We start from the raw sequence: 19,436 nt of genomic DNA on the forward strand, positions 1-19,436 counted from the left end.
GGAATTCATGCATTTAACCACCAGCTAACATTTCAACTCATTCATTCATGATTTGTTAGTCGTTCCACTAGGTGGCGCTCTAACCCTTATGCACAAATGGCATAACAAACATTTCCGAGCTCGAGTCTCATCACGCCTGCGACCTTTGGGAGAGATTGGACTTTGTGTCTTTGAGTGACAGCAGATTACTGCTTTTTGGCGAGTGATTGAAACTCCACGTGCCGCCATGACCACCCCGTTTCCTTGAACGTAAAAAGCTTCGCAATTTAACATCACAAAGGTCTTTAGATTCCACACACTGGAGAATGGTTCAATATGATGAAATCCCTTGGAGGAGTTCGTCAAAGTATGAAGCCTGAAAAGAGGGGAAAATGTCGCCAAAATTGCACATTAATTTTAAAATGGCTGACTTCCTGTTGGATTTTGGATATTGCTCCAAGAGACTTTTTTGTACATCTTGATATCTCCTATAAGCTTACCAGGTTTCAGACTCATACATAAAACACAGAGCTGGGGCTGTGGTTTTGAAATTTTGTAGGGGGCGCTGTGGAGCCATTTCGCGCTATTCAATAAAAATGATCACATGACAACAAAGCCTTCATCCATTTGGAGGGGTGTGCTAAATTTAAAGCCTCTATATACTTTCCAAGCCCCTCAAAAGCCACTTCATCTTTCATGGTGGACCGCGTTGCCACCAGGGTGCGCCGTTCAGTTTAAAGTCACAATTTTTGCACTGAAGCATCACGAGGGACTGATGTTGATATTCACCGCTTTTGAGGTGGCCACGATGAACCTGTGAAAATCAGTACAACAAAATTAAAGCCATGACATTTCCTGTTGCCACTAGGTGGCGCTGTACGTATTCCCGACAATGGGCACATCAATCTGTTCAGGGCAGGTCTGACATCATGCCTGTAAAGTCTGGTACTGAACAGACTGGATTTCATTGAGTTATACTAATTTGTTTCTTCATGGCGTGACATTAAAGTTCGCCATGCTGCTGGGGTCACACCCTTTTGCGAAAAGTCACAGTTTTCACTGTAACCCAAGACCAACTCCTTAAGGCTTTCCTGGAGAAATTTGAGGCTGCAGGTGTCACCCATCACAATACTGTACCCCAAAGTGTAAAACATGACATTTCCTGTTCCCACTAGGTGGCGCTGTCCCTGGTGTCAAATATGGCAGTTGAAATATGTTCAGGGGTGGAGCCTTATCATATGTGTTCACTTTGGTCAAGGTCAGAAAATGTATGACAAAATGAGAGGCAATAAGATTTTCATGGCGAGTCATCGAAATTCGCCATGGCGCCACGGCCTCATAGTATTGTGAAAACTCAAAAGCTCCGCAATTTAACATGGCCCAGGTGTGTAGTTGACACTGACCAAAGATGAAGCTTATACAACCAAATCCCAAGGAGGAGTTCGCAAAAGTTCGAGGCATGGAAATGGCAAAATTAGAGCCAAAATGTCACCTTCTCTTCCAAATGGCGGACTTCCTGTTGGGTTTGCATCAATGGGCCCACAGACTTTTTTGTTCGACTCGGCATGATACACATGTGTGCCAAATTTCATACATGTAGCTGAAACGATGTGGTCGTAGGGCTGCATTTAACAAGGCATAGGTGGCGCTGTAGAGCCATTTCCCAGTGCTCATATGTAAAACCATTAAAATACAAAATTTTTCACCAGACCTGGCATGTGTGCAAAATTTCATGAGTTTTCGAGCATGTTTAGGCCCTCAAACGGCCAATTCATTTGCCGAAATAATAATAATAATAATAATAAACAGAGCAATTACAATAGGGCCTTCGCACTGTCAGTGCTCGGGCCCTAATAATAATAATAATAATAATAAGAAACGGAGCAGATACAATAGGGCCTTCGCACTCTCAGTGCTCGGGCCCTAATAATAATAAACAGAGCAATTACAATAGGGCCTTCGCACTGTCAGTGCTCGGGCCCTAATAAACAGAGCAATTACAATAGGGCCTTCGCACTGTCAGTGCTCGGGCCCTAATAAACAGAGCAATTACAATAGGGCCTTCGCACTGTCAGTGCTCGGGCCCTAATAATAATAATAATAATAATAAGAAACGGAGCAGATACAATAGGGCCTTCGCACTCTCGGTGCTCGGGCCCTAATAATAATAGACACTGTAGCTCAGCTATGAAATAAAAAATGTGAAATTTGTTTCAGAGCTTTTAGCAGAGCATGAGAAGTAGATGTCAGTTAAGTACTTTGCACACAACTGAATTCAGTTATGTTCAAACTGTGCAGTTCTCCAGAAACATCCCATAATTATAGTAACCTCTTTGCCATTACAACAAAGACTACAAAAGCTGGATAACATTTTTTTTCTCTTGGAAACTGTGGTTTTATCTCAGAGGTCAAACGTCTGGCTCTTTATCCTCTTTGGACTCCACTGTAAACACTGGGAAACCTTTGGACCACTCCCCCTGTTGCTGATGATCATTCCCGGCTACGGCTGAGCCACTATGGCCACGTCAACCATCAAAGAGTTTCTTGTAACTTATTTAATGCCAGAAAAATGCTACTACGAGCTCTTCCTGAACTTTCACTTTCACGGTGAGGCTTCCGGCTGACACTTTCAACCGACCGGGTGAAATGGAAACTTAATTTTTCCAGATGCAGATGAGTGATAGCGGGGGCTGGGCGGAGGGTGCGTGGGGACGAGGGAAAGTAAAGATGTTGGTTTTTTGGGGTTTTTTTGCCTTTTGCCACCTACAGTGCAAACTTATTTGGAGATCTGACGTTGAGGTACATCTTCATTGTCTGAGAGTTTTCTTTTGTGTTACAGTGCCATGCCTAAAGTTCGTACTAAACAAAACTGCCGGATTCTGGATCATACTGGACACATTCCTGGGTAAGACGCTGTGATTTAATCATGTGTTTCAAAGCAGATCACAGCATACTGTATCAATGACAAACGAGGTTCATTAACAGGGCAGTTTCACATTTAAGAAACAAAACAAGAAAAGACATACTAACGCAATCGCATTTTTCCTCCCTCTAACCTCCCTTTACACGATAATCATGATGGATAATAATCAAATCAACATAACATTTTGTAAGACTCCCTCATTGCTGGTGCAGATAACATCTGGCCAAGCGGTTAAGCCACCGCATTAGCATGTCGTCTTCATGCAAAATGCAGAAACAAATGACAGCGGGAAACGGATTCATGCCACAGCACAATGCACATGAATATTTGCGTATTTATGTGGTTATTACCATGTGGCTTTTTTTAGGGGGACGGTTCCAAAAATTCTAAATTTGTCACAGGCAGCTCTCAGTACAGGTGAGCCAATCAGAATTGCAGGACATTTTCAGTCCCACCCATGAATTTAGAAATAATCCATGCACAAAATTCTTAAGCATAAAACACTGCTCTGATGCAAAATGTAAATCTAGCTGAACAAATGGTTCCAGTATGCTATTTAAAATGCATATGCCTCTTGCAAACCAAAATTGCATCTTTATCTACTCTCCCAACTTTTTAAAACTAATTCACATGTTTAATATAAGCCAAAATAAGTTGAGTAAATCCACTTTTTTCTTTGCTTGCTTGTTTTTTGTTTTGATTTTGTTGACATAGGTCCATTTTAGTTAATATAATAATAATTGTGTCCCAGAATGCATGCGCAACCTGCTTACTGTAACCTCTTTAGTCTGGGAAATGAAGAGTATAAATAGACATGATCAAGCCCACGTACAAACACCATGGGTACACCAAATTTCAGTGCCAGTATTTTTCTAGTCTTTTGTGACCACACTGAGTGTGTCCTTTTGACCAATACAACCCTGTTACTCATATTACCAAAAAAGACAAAATATTTTCAGTTTCCCTCCTTTATTTATAGAACTACATTTATCCTTGACTTTCACAGGTCATTCCACTTGTGTGGTCCTGGGGATTTTTAAGATTTTAGACTTTCAGGTTTTAATATTCTCTTTGATTCCTAGTTTGTTTAATGTTCATGTTTGGTTTGTGTGTTTTTAGCACATTTAGTCTAAAAACTCTTCCCCTCGATTAGTTATCTCACCTAGTTAGTTGTTCCTTATGTTTTGTTTTTAGTTTTGCCTTGTCTCCTCCTGTGTGATCTGGATTAGTTGTGTCCCCCCCACGTGTCTCCTCTCTGCCTCAATCACACACAGAGAGGTGATTGTCCTTTATCAGAGTTTCTGTTCACTTCCCCCCAGTGTGTGTGTTCAAGCTTTATGATTCACTAGTGTATCGTTTTGAGTTTCCCCATTTTGACTTCGTGTGTTGCTTTTATGACGACCTGCAAACAGTTGATAAGCGGCTCGTTTTTTTCTTTATTTCAGTTTACCTCTCTGCGTCTGCATTTTGGCCCAATTTTAGAATGACGCTGACTGACTCAGATGTTTGACTTGCAATGAGTGCTTTCTGTCTTTTTCATGTTGGTCCAGATATGGACCATTAATTTCTCCTCTAATGACCAAATGTCACCTGATTCTCTGTTGTTTCCATGCAGCACAACTGCCTCAGTTGATAAAGATGTTATGGGGAGGAAGTGCAGAGGGTCTGAGTCTTAGCGCCTTCTTCTTGCAGCTTTATGCTTTCTCGTGTCCTGTTGTGTACGCTATGGCCAACAACTTCCCACTCTTGTAAGTAAGCTGATGCGCAGATCACACCGTTCGTAGGATTTCCCATTCATGCCATGCTTTACACCACTCAAGTTCAAATTCTCAGTCTGTTCATCATGCATGACTCACTTACTCAAGCCCTGCATAGGCACACCCCAAATCCTCTCAACTTAAACACAGTGGGTGACTTAATTTTTTTACCTTTTCTTTCTGTGCTACCTTAAATGTATTTCACTTGAACTGTTCAACAGTGCCTGGGCTGATAGGCTCTTCATGCTTGCCCAGACAGTGGCGATCGTCTTCCTCATCCTCCATTATCGCGGTGATACGGTCCGAGGTGAGCACATGCATCTGCAGATTTTGCAGAGGCAGAGTACAAAGAGCAGTCCAACATGACATACTTTCACCGAGGCAGGCAGGTCCCTCCACACTAATACAAATAATTAAGCGGTGACAGTGACAGTTAAGACAGTGTCCCCCAGTTTTTATGTTTTCAATTTGATACTGATTTTTGGAGATTTAACACACAGTTGCTTTTTTTTGGCCCTATTTCTCAGGGGTAAAGGATTAATTAAAACAATGCCCGGATCTGGATTGACTCCAGGAGTTAATCAGCGGGTTAAGGCATGATATTTATGACTTGAATGTGAAACTATTGGAAATCTCCAGCACTTGGCTGCTTCTTCACAGAAATGAACTTTGAGTGACACTTTAAGGAATCAGCTGCGGTCATGCAGGGTCTGAATTGCATTAAAGAACCTCTGTGTTTTTTGTGGTCATGCAGAATCAGCCAGATTCTCCAAGTGTTATATTTGGAGCTGTTATATCTGAACATGGAAAAAACAACACAGTGATGTAGTGATTGTAGGGTTTGAACAAAGTCCCTCAAGGACAGGGTGGCTGTGCTTTCAAATAGCGCCACCTTGTGGTGTTGCTGTATTCTTCATATATAATTGTGGTTTCTGTTTCTGTTGCAGGAGTTCTGCTCCTCTTTGCTCTCTGTGGTGTAATGCTCCTCCTGCGCTCCTATGCAGCAGCAGCAGTCATCTCAGTGATACAGGCCTCCAGTTTGGCGGCTTTCATTGCAAGCAAGGTAGCAACTTATCAACTTGCCTCATTTATGAGCTGTTCTATGATAAATGTGATCACTGAACTGTAATTTTTCTTTTTTAAGTGCACGGTGAACACATTTAGTGGATTTGTTATTTACAGGTTCTCCAGGCTACAACAAACTATCACAACGGCCACACGGGTCAACTATCCACTCTGTCAGTGTTGCTTTCATTTGCAGGGTGTCTGGGTGTGGCCTTTGTTTCTTTACAGGTATGCAGTTAAGAATTACTAGCAGACATATGTGCACAACCGCATAGTTGTGGTTATACTAACTGGAACAACTTGAAACTTTTTTTATAGGAAAATGGAAACTCTCCTGTGAGTTTGTCACACATACTGTCAGCCTGTCTCAGCTGTGTCCTTCTGGCTCAGATCCTCTGCTACAAGGCCGGCGCTGTCAGCACTACAAAGAAGACAGTGTAGAGCACAGTGATGATGCTGCCTGTTATTATATTGTGCCTGAGGTTGGCCTGTCAAGTACGGAGCCAAAGTAGCAGTAAATGATTTTTCCTTTTTAATATGTCCAAATGCCACTGTCACGTGTTTTGTGTGAAATATTATGTCTGTTTTAGGTTATTGTGACCTAAGGGGATAGAAAAAATACTTTGTTGACCACCAGGGATTCAAATAAAATGACTTTATTCTCACAGAAACAATTTTCACTGTCTGCGGCTATGACAAAATATTTTTAAGTAATCTGGCAGCTCTGTGTCTTTCTGTTGAGCCATTTCAAATTTGCATCAACATCAAACTAAAGTTTACCAGATTAAACTCGCTGAGTAAACCGCAAACCATTTCAAAGTGGGCTGAAGAGAACAAATACAGAAGCTTTTGCTGGAATATCACTTATTAGTCCCTACTTTGAGATTACAGGAATATTCATATGGTCATACTTTTATTTTTTTACTTTTATGTTTTACAAAATAGAAAAACATTACTTTTGTGATAGATTTTGCTCTTCCTGTTGGTATCACATATTGATCATACTTTCATTATTTTGTGTTGTAATTTGAGCGTCTCCAAAAATTTGTACCCTTTACCCGAGGCACTCGCACAGTAAGCTCACAGTCAGAGTGCTTAAGTTCATATCTGCAGGATATTTACAGTGTTCAGTAATCTAACTTGATCTTCAGGTATTTTTAGCCACCAGTGTTTGTTTTTGTTCAGGTAGTTATTTCCTAACTTTACTATTTTACAACAGAACACAAAAACCTATTATATAAACAATTTAATAACTATAATTTATGAGGTTCCTTATTTCAGTATGGATTTAAATGTAGTGCAAATTGAACACTTGAGCCACTCATCCCTTTTTTATAGGAAGACTTTCGTTTGGCTGAGGTATCTGAAACTACAGCAAAAATTTCTGGCACAACTTCACCTACTTCCAAGGTGCATGGAGAGGATGAAAGAATTCACAATGCAGGAACTCCAGCAAGACTTAAGGGAAGATGAACAACTTTAATAACTGACCAACGCGTTTCGGCTTGTGGCCTTCATCAGCGTCATAGTAAAACATTGTAGAAAATTGCTTAAATACAAGATAGGAAAAAGAAAAAAATTAAAATTAACCAATCAAAACTTCATAGATAGATCAGATGACATATAACAGGTAGGTAATGATTAATTGGTTAAGTCACGCAAAAGTAAATACTGGACTAGATCATTAATGATGAGGAGGGGAGGAGACATAATCCCCACCTGTCTCAAAATAACACATGTGTGAAATACATAAGAAGAATACTATGAATACACAAAAAAAAGGGACAAGGCAGTATTTAATAATAAAAAGAGGTTCATCTAGCAGTTGAATTAAAAAACAAGAGGACATCATCCCATAGGAACACATTTGTTAAAAGGTCCTAGTTTATGTCTCTAAAATGTAAAATCTCTAAAATGTAGAGTTAAGATGAGATGTCTAGAATGCTACTCCTTTGGCTGAAAAAATAAATAAAATTAATTAAATAAACATTACCCATGCGAGAATAATTTAACCGATAAAATTAGAATAAAAACAAAAAAGGTTCAGTTCACAAAAACTCATTGATAGAAAAATCCTCATTCATACCTCTGGGGTGCAGACTCTTAAAGCGGAATATCCAAAATGCTTTTTTTCTGGATAAAGTTAATATTACCACCTCTTTGGTTTAGTTTAATGGCTTCAATGCATAGAAACAATAATGGTGAATTTGGATGTTTATCATTGAAGTGTCTTGCAACAGGGCTGGTTAGATCAAGCCTTTTGATCGAACATCTGTGTTCATTAATTCAATCTTTCAGAGGGCAGGATGTTTCTGCTATATTCATTTTATTGCATAGGCACTGTATCATGTAGATTACATTTTCAGTTCTGCATGTGATAAGTATCCGAAACTACACAAGGACTGGACTAAAAATCAGTGGCAGCAGGTCTTATGAAGAGATGAAATCAAATTCGATATTCTATTTAGTTCAGATCATCAATATGTATGGACGAGGTTAGAATTGTACAAACTCTATTTTTGCTTTTTACACTGGATTTTCATGCGAGTTCCTGATTTTCACTAGCAAAATATGAAGAAATAAGGGTTGTCATGAACTTTTGCACAGTATTGTGTAACTGTGAAATATTGGTCAACTGTTTTTCTCAGTCATTTTTTGTAAAAGTGTACAGTATTAAAGACACGCCACCTTCAGTCATCCTTATGCCAAAGGCCCTTTTCATATGTGTACACATAATTATCTCTACTTCCTGCAGTAGGAGTCACGTTGCAGGTTGACACAGGTGATTTTCATAACTATGATATCAGGCATTCACAGAAAGGTTAACCTTAACTTCCAGTTGGAGGTGCAACTAACATCCAGTCATGCACAAAGAAAGTCACGCAGAAAAAAATATCCAGTAATAACTACTGTAACATTACCAATTAGAAAACGTTAGCATACTTCTTCATAAGTCCTCTTAAGTCACCTGCCAAGCAGAGCGATATTGTCATTTAAGAAATTTTGTCCAGCACTTTCTGTTCTCTACCAGCTGATGGGAAACTTCATCACTTTACCAGTTCTTCAATGTAGCGGTGAGTTAATCTCTTTTAAGGAAAAGAAACTCCAGCTAGCTGCTGCTGCTGCTCAATGGTGGGAAATCTTGAAAATGACATAAATGTACTACAAGACATATGCAGTAAAGTTTGAGAATAACACACAGGAAATTTTACATTTTCAACACTGTTGAACAAAGTAAGTAACCACCACACTGTTGGACAATAAAAGTCTGAGTTTATTTGCTCTTCACTTCCATTCCACATATCAAAAAACCATGTTGGAAAATTATTTTCTAACATTCATGAAATTGAACCAAGCTGCTCCATGAAATGACCGATAACACATAACTTTTAGAACTGTCATGAGGTTTAAACTTTGGCAAATATCGTATAATAGAGACACAGAGAAATGAGCTGAAAGATTTCCAAACAAAAGTGTTGATACATATACGTTTTTTTTGCATTTATAGTGTTTGAGCATCAAATCGCTCCCTTTCCAAGGCCTCTGTATCAATTCTAAAGTTTTTTTTTCCTAAAACTATCAACTAATCTTTCTATTTACTGAGACTGTAGAGAAAAGTCCAAATACAGGTTTGCATTCAAACAGCTCAGTTTGCTGTAATCTGACTTTATCATAACTAAAAGCTAAGGTATTGAACTGCGGTGTAATAAAATCGAGCTGGATTGGTAATTGTTAATGACACAACTTTTGGCACAACTTTTGTTTGACAGAAGTCTCATGAAACCACTGAAGTGACAGATGTGGAAGAATCCATGTTCCCTTTGGGCTCCATGCAAAGACCACAGCACCATTATATTTTGATCCACCCTAAAATTGTTCCATCAGTATTTGGATATGCCGCACTGCTGCCTAGTACACCTATCAATTAGAGATGGCACGATACCACTTTTTTATGTCCGATACCGATATCATAAATTTGGATATCTGCCGATACCGATATGAATCCGATATAGTGTTTTTTAATCAACAAAACTGTTTTTTAAATATCTTGCTGCATTTTGTATAAGTTCATACTCAAGTTTAAAACAACAACTACACTAAAGCTATTCTGTTATACCTGTATACAAAAAAAATATTTCATAGTTCAGCAATACTGATCAATCTAATAAACTTAAACCTACACCATCCTCCCTATTCTGGTATTTTAAAGAGTACTTAGCATAAATATTAAGCAACCTAACTAATAGGGTTCCAACTCCCAGCAACAACAAAAATAAATAAATAAAAAATAGGGAACCACCCCTCACGCTCCACCTCATGATGCTTAATCAACGTAATCAACCTTAATTTGATGCAGTGTGAAAAAAAAAATGCACAGAAATCAATTATTTTTCAAGAAATATTAAATAGATTCAACATCTTTCTTCAACAAAATTGCAGACTGCACAGATGGTACCTTCCCAAAGGAAAAAGTACTATAGCTTACTAGGGTATATATATTAGACTTAATAGTTACTATATACAGTAATGGACTTCTATTCATTTTGCATCAAATTAAAACTTTGGGTGTCAGATAATTATTTATTAAAAGCTTGACATTTTAAATGAGAATAAGAAAGAAAAGTATGTCTTTGTGCCCCCTTTTCCCTGTTAATGCCCTATCGGCCCCCCTGGCTAAACTTTGCTAGATCCGCCCCTGCACAGTTACCAGCGTCAGCTACGTAGAAAAAGATCCTTGAGTAGAAAGTAATATTAAATACATTCTAACAACAGCTGATCAAGCTTAAACGTGCTTCTGTTGTTCAGCCGCTGGTTTCCTCTTTCTGGTGCAAAGTGGGCCAAAAGCAAACTAGAGACACTCACGACAGAAAAGCTGATCAGCTGATCGTTAAGCAGTTTCATGATTGAAGTAGCAGCAAGAAGAGGCAGTCGCTCCATATATCGTTTGTTAAGCTTAACGCAGGAATGCTTTACAAACATTCAGAGATGGACTTACACACTTGCTTTACTTCTCTCGGGGATAACTTTGTCGGAGATGAAATGCCGGGTTGCTAGCGAAGCTCCAAATGCTATCCAGAGCACCAACAGGTCCCGCATGCCACAGCCGCTCTATCACGTGATGCATACTGCTCAGACGTGCTAACGTTCTGAGGTGAGTTACGGCGTATTGCAAGTTTTGTGAGGTGCTTTCGTGATATTTAATGGATCGGATTACATTTTTTATTTTTCTCTGATATCCGATCCAGTAATTTAGGTCAGTATCGGACCGATACCGATACGTAATATTGGATCGGTCCATCTCTACTATCAATACCACCTTAACAATTAAAATAAAAATTAAAAAAATCATGTTCCCTTACAAAAAAAAAAAAAAAAAAAAAACTCCATAAGGAACCATATACAAAGAACAAATGAGCATAATTATATCAAGAAAAACACATTTAAAAACAGAAAAATTGCCAAAACTCAATTCTTTTGAAGTTCAAAACTTCATAATATTTAATAAACTTAAATAACAGTTTCCTGCCTTCTGTCACAAACTTCAGGGAACTCTATTCGTAGAGCTACAGTACATTTGTTACATGTCACATTGTGCTGTTGCATTCAAAGGTGGTCGGGAATAACTAATAATGCTCATATAAATAAAATCATGGGCATCCTACACTTATTAAGAAAGCATCAAAATCCACAAAGTTTTGTGGAACTTCAAAATGTTACCAACAGTTTCCATTTCATGGCAATCTGACTGTTGGGCTCAATTATGAACACTTCATAGAACCAAAACTCAAGCAGATGGAGTCAGTGGACGAGCTGATAAACGTCACGTCTGTAACATATTAAAATAGACCGCTTTTATTCCTAAAGGTTTATTAAGGCACACTATTCACCAACTAGCTTCACCAACAGATTTTTGCTTATTAACCAAGACATTTTAGCAGAGCAGCAGTAAGGTTTCTAACTCATGGGCAATAATTAATTGAATGTTTTGTCAACGTCACAAATAAATTAATATGACAGTGAAATACTTTAACCCGCGCTTGCACACTCAACAAATGTACCAGTGCAGTTATAGAATAAAACTCCAATAAATCCATTTACATTTAGAAAAAAGGGGCCAGTCTCCATCAGTGTTTAAACACAATACTTTTTATGAAATGTGTCATGTATGGCAATGAAAAATGTGCAGTTTTTTTTGTTGTTATTGTTGTTTGTCTAATTTAATGGAGGGAGCCGCTTTGATGTGTATATTAAGAGTAACGGCTCCTGCTATTATACAGTACCACATGCTTAGGGAGAGCATTGGCTTTCACATCCTTTTTTTTGGCAGATCCACTGGATACTCGCTTTGGTTTATGAGGCCTAAAATATTTCATGTTAGTGGAGTTTTCTTTCTTCACCTAAAGAGGAAATCTGTCTACTGCAGAAGTCATTTTGAAACAAAGCCTTTGTCCTAGAGTTGCCTTTAACCACGTTACATATTTATCCTTTTGTAAGGCTGGGAAACATTTTTCTCCACATACTGTTTGACAGTAACTATATTCTAGGATGCATTTGACCTACTCAAACTCAAAGCTCAATTATATACAGTTCACAAAACTTGAGCCTGGCATGTTTGCAGTCTTTAGAAAGTTTAGGAAACTCCACATAGACCTAAAAAAAGTTTAAAGAAGTTTTGGTTTTGCAACCAGCTGACTACACTGGTGAGTCAGCTGGTTTTCAACTGGTTTTCAACTGGTTCTCATTGGCTTTAATGAGTCAAAGGCAAAGTTGCTTGACGGAAATTGCTAAAGGCCAAAATGATTAAGCACAATGCTGCTGCAGGGAATTTGTATCACGATCAGATTTTCCTAATTCCCAGACACACAGAATAAAAATAGGACATTGACCTCGTATCCTCAGTACGCAGGACTTTAAGAGCTAGAGAAAAGGTACAGTGTTGAATTTCCTCTGGAGGACATACAGCATACTGTATGGTTCTATGTGACAAGTGCAGTTAATATATCCTTCAGCAGCTCAATAATTTAACATTTTCACCTTCATTCTTGACACATTTGACTCTAAAGTGTTTTTTTAACTGGAGTGTAAAACATTACCTTTGCTCTAGAACACCTTCAGGTGTTTCCATCCACCGGATAATCATAAACTCATTAAACGACGATTCATTTAACCTTCTGCACTAAGAACATAATGAGTTACCCATTTTCCAGTGTCTTTGTCCCGGGTGTTATCTGAACGGCTGGTAGAATTTGCGCAGTTCATCCCAGAAAAACAACGAAAGAATGGTGTGTGGACCGAGTCGGAAATAAGACGCTCCCAGGCCTTTGTAAAGCCCCGTCAATCCCTCCTTCTTCAGGGTTTTGGAAAAGCAGTCAGTAAATCCTTTATAGAGCTGACCCTAAAAAACAAGAGAGTGATTGTTCTTGTTCTACACCCACCTTGTATTTTTGTTCAAGCAATCTTTCTTGTCTAAACCTGGAGCCAAGTGACCAACAATTTCTCCCACACAAATGGGAGATGACACAATGAGGGATTCACAGAGGATGAATACAATGAAAACATATCAACCACGCCGTGAGCTAGGATCTTCCCTTCACTTCATACTTCCCCAGTCTGGCCCCTGTGCTCACCTTGCCCAAATGATCCACGGGCTGGTTGTAGAGCCGCGTGCTCACCACATCAAAAGGAGTCATAGCCAGCACCACCACCACACTACTGATCATGCCGGCGCTGAGGGCCACCAGCCAGCTGTTCGCTGGAAACACCTTGGCAACAGAAGAAAATAATATTACAGGATGGACAGGTTTAGAGAGCGTGCACACGTGGGCCTGCGGTTGCAGTAGAAGTAGAGGAATAAGTCATTATCAAGATAGCAGCATGTGTGCAGCCACTTCTAATTTTAACTCCTCATAATTGCACGGTTACGTGCAGCGAACCAGAGGAAGGAGGCTCTATTATTATCGAGGTCATTCCATCTCAAGTTACCGTGCACCTTCCGATTCACCTGCTAATACAGCCCAACGTTTGGATATATGAAATTTTATTTGTTTAACACATATTGTAATTTAAAAATCATCCGTCGATACATTTCAAAGTTTTGTCACACTTTGAAATCCGAGGCAATCTTTAACACGAGTTTCTCAAAAACAGTTAAAGACAAAAGCCTGACATTTTCACTTGTCTTTCTTACCATCCAATATAATAAAGCTATTACAGTCCCATATTTAAGCACACCCTTTAAACAAATATCTAGAAACTATTTGATGTTTCAAGCTGAAATTTCTGGACTCCCCAAAGATATCCCCTTATTTGGTATTTGATGATGATGGAAGAGAGAGCTGTCAATGCATAGTGTCAGCCCGGCTGTAGCACAACCCATATGATGGAGGGAGCTTTGCACAACACCTTGCAATGTCCTGACTCAAAATCTAGCATGTCAGCATTTTTTTTTTTAACTCTACGGCAATAATTTTGTCTCTTCTATTTTTTGACAAATCCAAAACCGCATGCACCGCTTCAGTTCCCACCATCTGTTTGAAATCATTAGCCAATTTGTCCATCCTTATGAAGCACACTGTGAAAGACGGAAAGCACGACTCACTGACGAGGACAGGAAAGAAAGACAATATATTGCCCAATGACCACAATAACACCCAAATTAGTCATAGTCCGGACTGTCATAGAAGTTCAGCTATCGCTCTTGATTTTATACTTTTTACCAATTTTTTCCATTTTTAGTTATTTTATTCTGGCACAGTTAGTGTGGACCACCCACAATTTTGCTGTACACGTACAATGACAACAAAGGGCAATTTTATTCTTTTCTATTCTAAATACAAAGTTCTTCTTCTTTGGTTTAATAAAGCTAATTATGCATGAGGTAATGGCTGAGATGATGGGAGGTATGTTCAAGTCCACCTCCATTCTTACTCACACAACCAACCAGTTGGGACAGCGTAAAGTAAGTCAGCCAAATCAAGGAAGTAGTAAATTAAAAGTATACACAAATGTAAGGATTTTTGCTAATATAATTTTTTGGGAATTTCTTATTAAGGAACTCTTTTTTTTTTTAAAACTAGAGCTGGGTCACTGATTTACATCATGCAGACTGATGCTCTAGTTACGCAAGCCTTGTGTTTTCAACAGGGGGCCAATAAAAGGTGTCGAATTTCCATTCCAGGGGAGTGGAATACAGAGCGCTTTGTCAGTGTTACAGCGGGCGCTTTAGGAGCCTGTAAACAGCTACTGACTGTAAATCACCTTCTCAAGCCTCTAGTACTGTTTTGGTCTTGTAATTAGACAAGAATGTAAATAAGGAGTGTTCAGATGTGTTACCTAACCGACACTCACTATACAAGCAGACTCTAAAAAACAGTCATGTTTATTTTAAACAGTGTGGACATATGGAAAATATGCACACATGGTGGAGTAGTGAAGAAACAAAACTCCCTCTGTGAGCCGCCTTCTACCTCATTTTCATGTCAAAAGCAAATGAGCCACACACCAACCTGCAGGTCAATGACGAGCTCCTTGGAGGAGGAGAAGGTGGACAGCTGAGCGGCCGACCCCACGCTGACCCTCGGCACTGCAGCGCTAGAGCCCCTCCACAGTCCCAGAATGCCATGATTTCTGTAGATGGCAACCAGGGCGTGGGTCATCCCCTGTGGTGAAGACGAGCAGCATTTTAGGACACTGTTGATGCCTCCCACTCATATTCGCACATTCACTTTCTCAGGTTACCTGGTGCTTGTACTGATGACCAACAGCGATAGAGGAGGTGGCCTGACTCTGCAGGTGAGTCTTCACCTGTCAGTGGAGACAATTTAAGTTTATCATTGACCACAGGTGAAAGTCACAGTTCACTTTAAGGTCACGCCTGAATAACTTTTCACAAGGCAAGTGGGCAAAGCCAGCTACTGACCAAGTATATGGGGCTGCCCATCACAGCTCCCACCACTCCAGCCATAGCCCCTGCTACTGTGGTTTTGACAGCGTTGACCCTTCCATTGGTGTGGATGTAACCCGAGGACTCTATGATGGCGTACGACCCGAGCCTGACTCCATTCATAAAAAACTGATAGCATAGCCCGGGTACTAATCCTTTCTGTAATCCCACTAGTCCTTCCACTTTGCCGATAGTATAAAAAGCGTGGAAGACGTTGCGATAATACACATGGTAGGATCCGCGGCTCTTTAGCTCTCCCTGAAGTTGCATGCGAGTTTTGACGACCTCCAGCGGGTTGGTGAACACACAAGCGCCGCATGCCGCCACTCCGCTCAGCACGAAATCCATCGCGATAGACCGACCGAGTGACCACCGACTGGCCGACAGATGTACGCTTGAGACCGGCCTCCAGTCTGTCTCGTTCTTCACATCACTGGACTTTTGCTAAGCAGCTACCCCCTCCCACATACTGTACATCCGTACAAACCACGACAGCTGAGTACAATACAAAGAAGACATAAGAGTACTTCAATGCGCCTCGTAATCTCAAAATTTCGATACACGAAATAAGAAAAATCGCTCATCTGCTGAAGGCAGCAACAAAGCAGACATATCCAATTGCGGTATTTAGAGAATTTCAACTTATGCGTGATTTCATTTTATTTCTCTGTTCCGTGAAATCATATTCACCCGTGCTACCAATTCTTTTTTTATACACAACAACAACCATTTGGAGATTTATAAATGCGCAGTGAAATTAAAATAAAATAAATGGACATTAAAAAATATAAACAGAATGCTGTTAAATACCATATTAGTTACCACCATACTTGTTAAATATCTATCCATCAGTTGCATGTTGTTGCCTTGAAATTTCATCGTACACTTTTTCTGGCCCCTAAACATCTCACGTTAGAGATTCTACTGGTGCGTGCTACGTAGTTCATGTAACGCGTCTCTGCTCAGCCACTGAATTTGGTCCTTAATCTTTGTGCTCGGTTAACAACAGTCACAATAGACAGACGTGATTGGATCAACGATTGCTGGCGCTAGATTGGATCGACCAGGTGACCAGTTCACCCATTGTTTTGAATTACCTGATGTGATAGTTTTTGGATAAATCCTATCAGAGCTACTTGCATCCAGCCACAATTAAAAGGAAAAAATAAGAACTATTACCTAAGACAGTGTTTCTCAACATATTTCACATTAGAAAAATAAATCACACGGCACACCACCAAACAAAAATGTCACAAAAAGCATGTAATAATTTTTTCCCGCACACGAGGTATAGTGGAACTGGCTCGGTTTGTCCCCACAGTATACCTTTATGCTTTCTTCTGAACACTACTCATGCAAGGGCCTTCATCTGGGTCGGAATTTTCTCCAGGACCCAGGTCAGACGGACTACTTTTTCCTACTTTATCTATTGCTATTATGTACGGAGCCCCCCAGGGGACATGGGAGAAAAAAAATTACGGAGGAAAAAAAAAAATTAGGGAGAAAAAAAAATTAAGACGGACTTTTGCGAGATCTCGCAAAAGTATTGCGAGATCTCGCAATAAGTATTGCGAGCGCTCGCAAAAGTATTGCGAGATCTCGCAATAAGTATTGCGAGCGCTCGCAAAAGTATTGCGAGATCTCGCAAAACTAACAATGGCGGCAGCTACTTAGTTGTAATATTACTCTTTCTGGGTCACAAAATACACTTTTAAGATATTTTGAGGCGTGAATGTAGTTGTGTAAACGTCAGATACCTGCTCGGTTTACAAGACATCACATATTTGCAAAAGAGCTCCAACGTTTTTGGAGATCTGACACCCACTAGCTCGAAGCTAACGGGAAGTCGAGACCTACTACAGCCGGGAGGAACACCGCTTTCCCGGCACATCGTGCCTCGACCTCCCGGTCGGCTTCGAGCTGGCGGCCACTAGCTCGAAGCTAACGGGAAGTCGAGACCTACTACAGCCGGGAGGAACACCGCTTTCCCGGCACATCGTGCCTCGACCTCCCGGTCGGCTTCGAGCTGGCGGCCACTAGCTCGAAGCTAACGGGAAGTCGAGACCTACTACAGCCGGGAGGAACACCGCTTTCCCGGCACATCGTGCCTCGACCTCCCGGTCGGCTTCGAGCTGGCGGCCACTAGCTCGAAGCTAACGGGAAGTCGAGACCTACTACAGCCGGGAGGAACACCGCTTTCCCGGCACATCGTGCCTCGACCTCCCGGTCGGCTTCGAGCTGGCGGCCACTAGCTCGAAGCTAACGGGAAGTCGAGACCTACTACAGCCGGGAGGAACACCGCTTTCCCGGCACATCGTGCCTCGACCTCCCGGTCGGCTTCGAGCTGGCGGCCACTAGCTCGAAGCTAACGGGAAGTCGAGACCTACTACAGCCGGGAGGAACACCGCTTTCCCGGCACATCGTGCCTCGACCTCCCGGTCGGCTTCGAGCTGGCGGCCACTAGCTCGAAGCTAACGGGAAGTCGAGACCTACTACAGCCGGGAGGAACACCGCTTTCCCGGCACATCGTGCCTCGACCTCCCGGTCGGCTTCGAGCTGGCGGCCTCCGAAGAATGCGGCTAAAACTTTTGCGAGATCTCGCAATACTTTTTGCGAGCGCTCGCAATACTTTTGCGAGATCTCGCAAAAGTCCGTCTTAAAATTTTTTTTTCTCCCTAATTTTTTTTTTTCCTCCCTAATTTTTTTTTTCTCCCATGTCCCCTGGGGGGCTCCGTAATTATGCACTGCGTCATCTCACAGAATGACTTTTTAATTCTTCGTTTTCTTCTGTTTTACTGCAAGTTGCCAACCCATTTAATTAGAGAAGGTAGTTACACTGCCCTCTAGTGGAAGAGAATGTAATTGTTCTGCCCATTATTCACGCCGATTGCTTACAGTACTAAGGTGGAACCAGATAATCTTCCACGGCACATCTGATCATTTCGCGGAAAGGTGGTTGGGAAACACTGACCTAATACACAGTTAACAGTTAATTTCAGATTTTTTTGTTCAATATGTTGTTGAAGCATCAATTACTTTTTTTTTTAAATAGTATGATGCTACAAGCTTGCCAGTTTCTCCCATTCTTCTTTGCAGAACCTCTGTAAGGACAAGAAAGACATTGTGGACAAAACAAGACACCCCCCATAATCTTTAGTGACAATATTGTAGTTAGTTAAATGGTCTGATTGTTCAAATCTGTATTTTCTTTGATTGTGGTAAAATAATGTGTGCCCCAGTCTCCAAAAATGACATAGTGCAGGAAGCGTAGTTATTCCTCCGTTACACCACAAGAGGGAGTATCCCCTAAAATGAGCAGCTCTAGCGGGAGTAAAGAAGCCAGCCACTACCCATAAGGCAGTGCGCCTATAAGCGTTATGTGAGACTGCAAAAGTGTGTAACGCTGTGCTATGTCCATGTATATATTTGCAGATGCAGTAAAGGCGAACTCACAAAGCCACACTGGTTTCAATTCATTTTAATTCAAGTGTGCAACACCTCTCAAGCTCCATCATGTTTGATGGGGAGTGTTGTTCCACAGCTATTTTGAGATCTCTCCAAAGATGTTCAGTCGGGTTCAAATCTTGGCTCTGGTTGCAAAGTCACTCCTTTGTTATTATTTCTGTGTTTAAGGTGGTTTGAAGATTAACTTTGACCCAGTCTGTGGTCTTTTCCCTTCCTTTTTCCAACCTTGATATTTTTCTCACAGTTCCTGTGGCTAAAAAACAAAAACATACCCACAGAATGATGCTACCATCATTGTAGATGG

At 40.6% G+C, this 19,436-nt stretch overlaps 2 protein-coding genes across 2 annotated transcripts; one reads left to right on the forward strand and one right to left on the reverse strand.

Moving 5' to 3' along the window:
- The first annotated feature begins 2,427 nt into the window (after positions 1-2,427).
- LOC146660473 (mannose-P-dolichol utilization defect 1 protein-like) lies at positions 2,428-6,407 on the forward strand. Its single transcript, XM_085420357.1, has 7 exons — positions 2,428-2,586; positions 2,819-2,884; positions 4,518-4,650; positions 4,881-4,966; positions 5,607-5,722; positions 5,842-5,952; positions 6,043-6,407. Exons 1-7 carry the CDS (start codon positions 2,496-2,498, stop codon positions 6,163-6,165), a joined length of 726 nt encoding a protein of 241 aa, XP_085276483.1. The 5' UTR covers positions 2,428-2,495; the 3' UTR covers positions 6,166-6,407.
- Positions 6,408-8,977: 2,570 nt separating this feature from the next.
- Positions 8,978-17,210, reverse strand: slc25a35 (solute carrier family 25 member 35). Its single transcript, XM_085420359.1, has 5 exons — positions 15,644-17,210; positions 15,463-15,528; positions 15,231-15,383; positions 13,353-13,487; positions 8,978-13,120 (listed from the first exon to the last, which is right to left on the reverse strand). The coding sequence occupies exons 1-5, from the start codon at positions 16,013-16,015 to the stop codon at positions 12,950-12,952; spliced, it is 897 nt and encodes a 298-aa protein (XP_085276485.1). The 5' UTR covers positions 16,016-17,210; the 3' UTR covers positions 8,978-12,949.
- Positions 17,211-19,436: the final 2,226 nt, after the last annotated feature.

This window comes from Rhamphochromis longiceps, linkage group LG10 (genome assembly GCF_057381845.1).
Source record: "Rhamphochromis longiceps isolate RC_006_pf linkage group LG10, R_longiceps_female_GT1.1, whole genome shotgun sequence".
Classification (NCBI taxonomy): Eukaryota; Metazoa; Chordata; class Actinopteri; order Cichliformes; family Cichlidae; genus Rhamphochromis; species Rhamphochromis longiceps.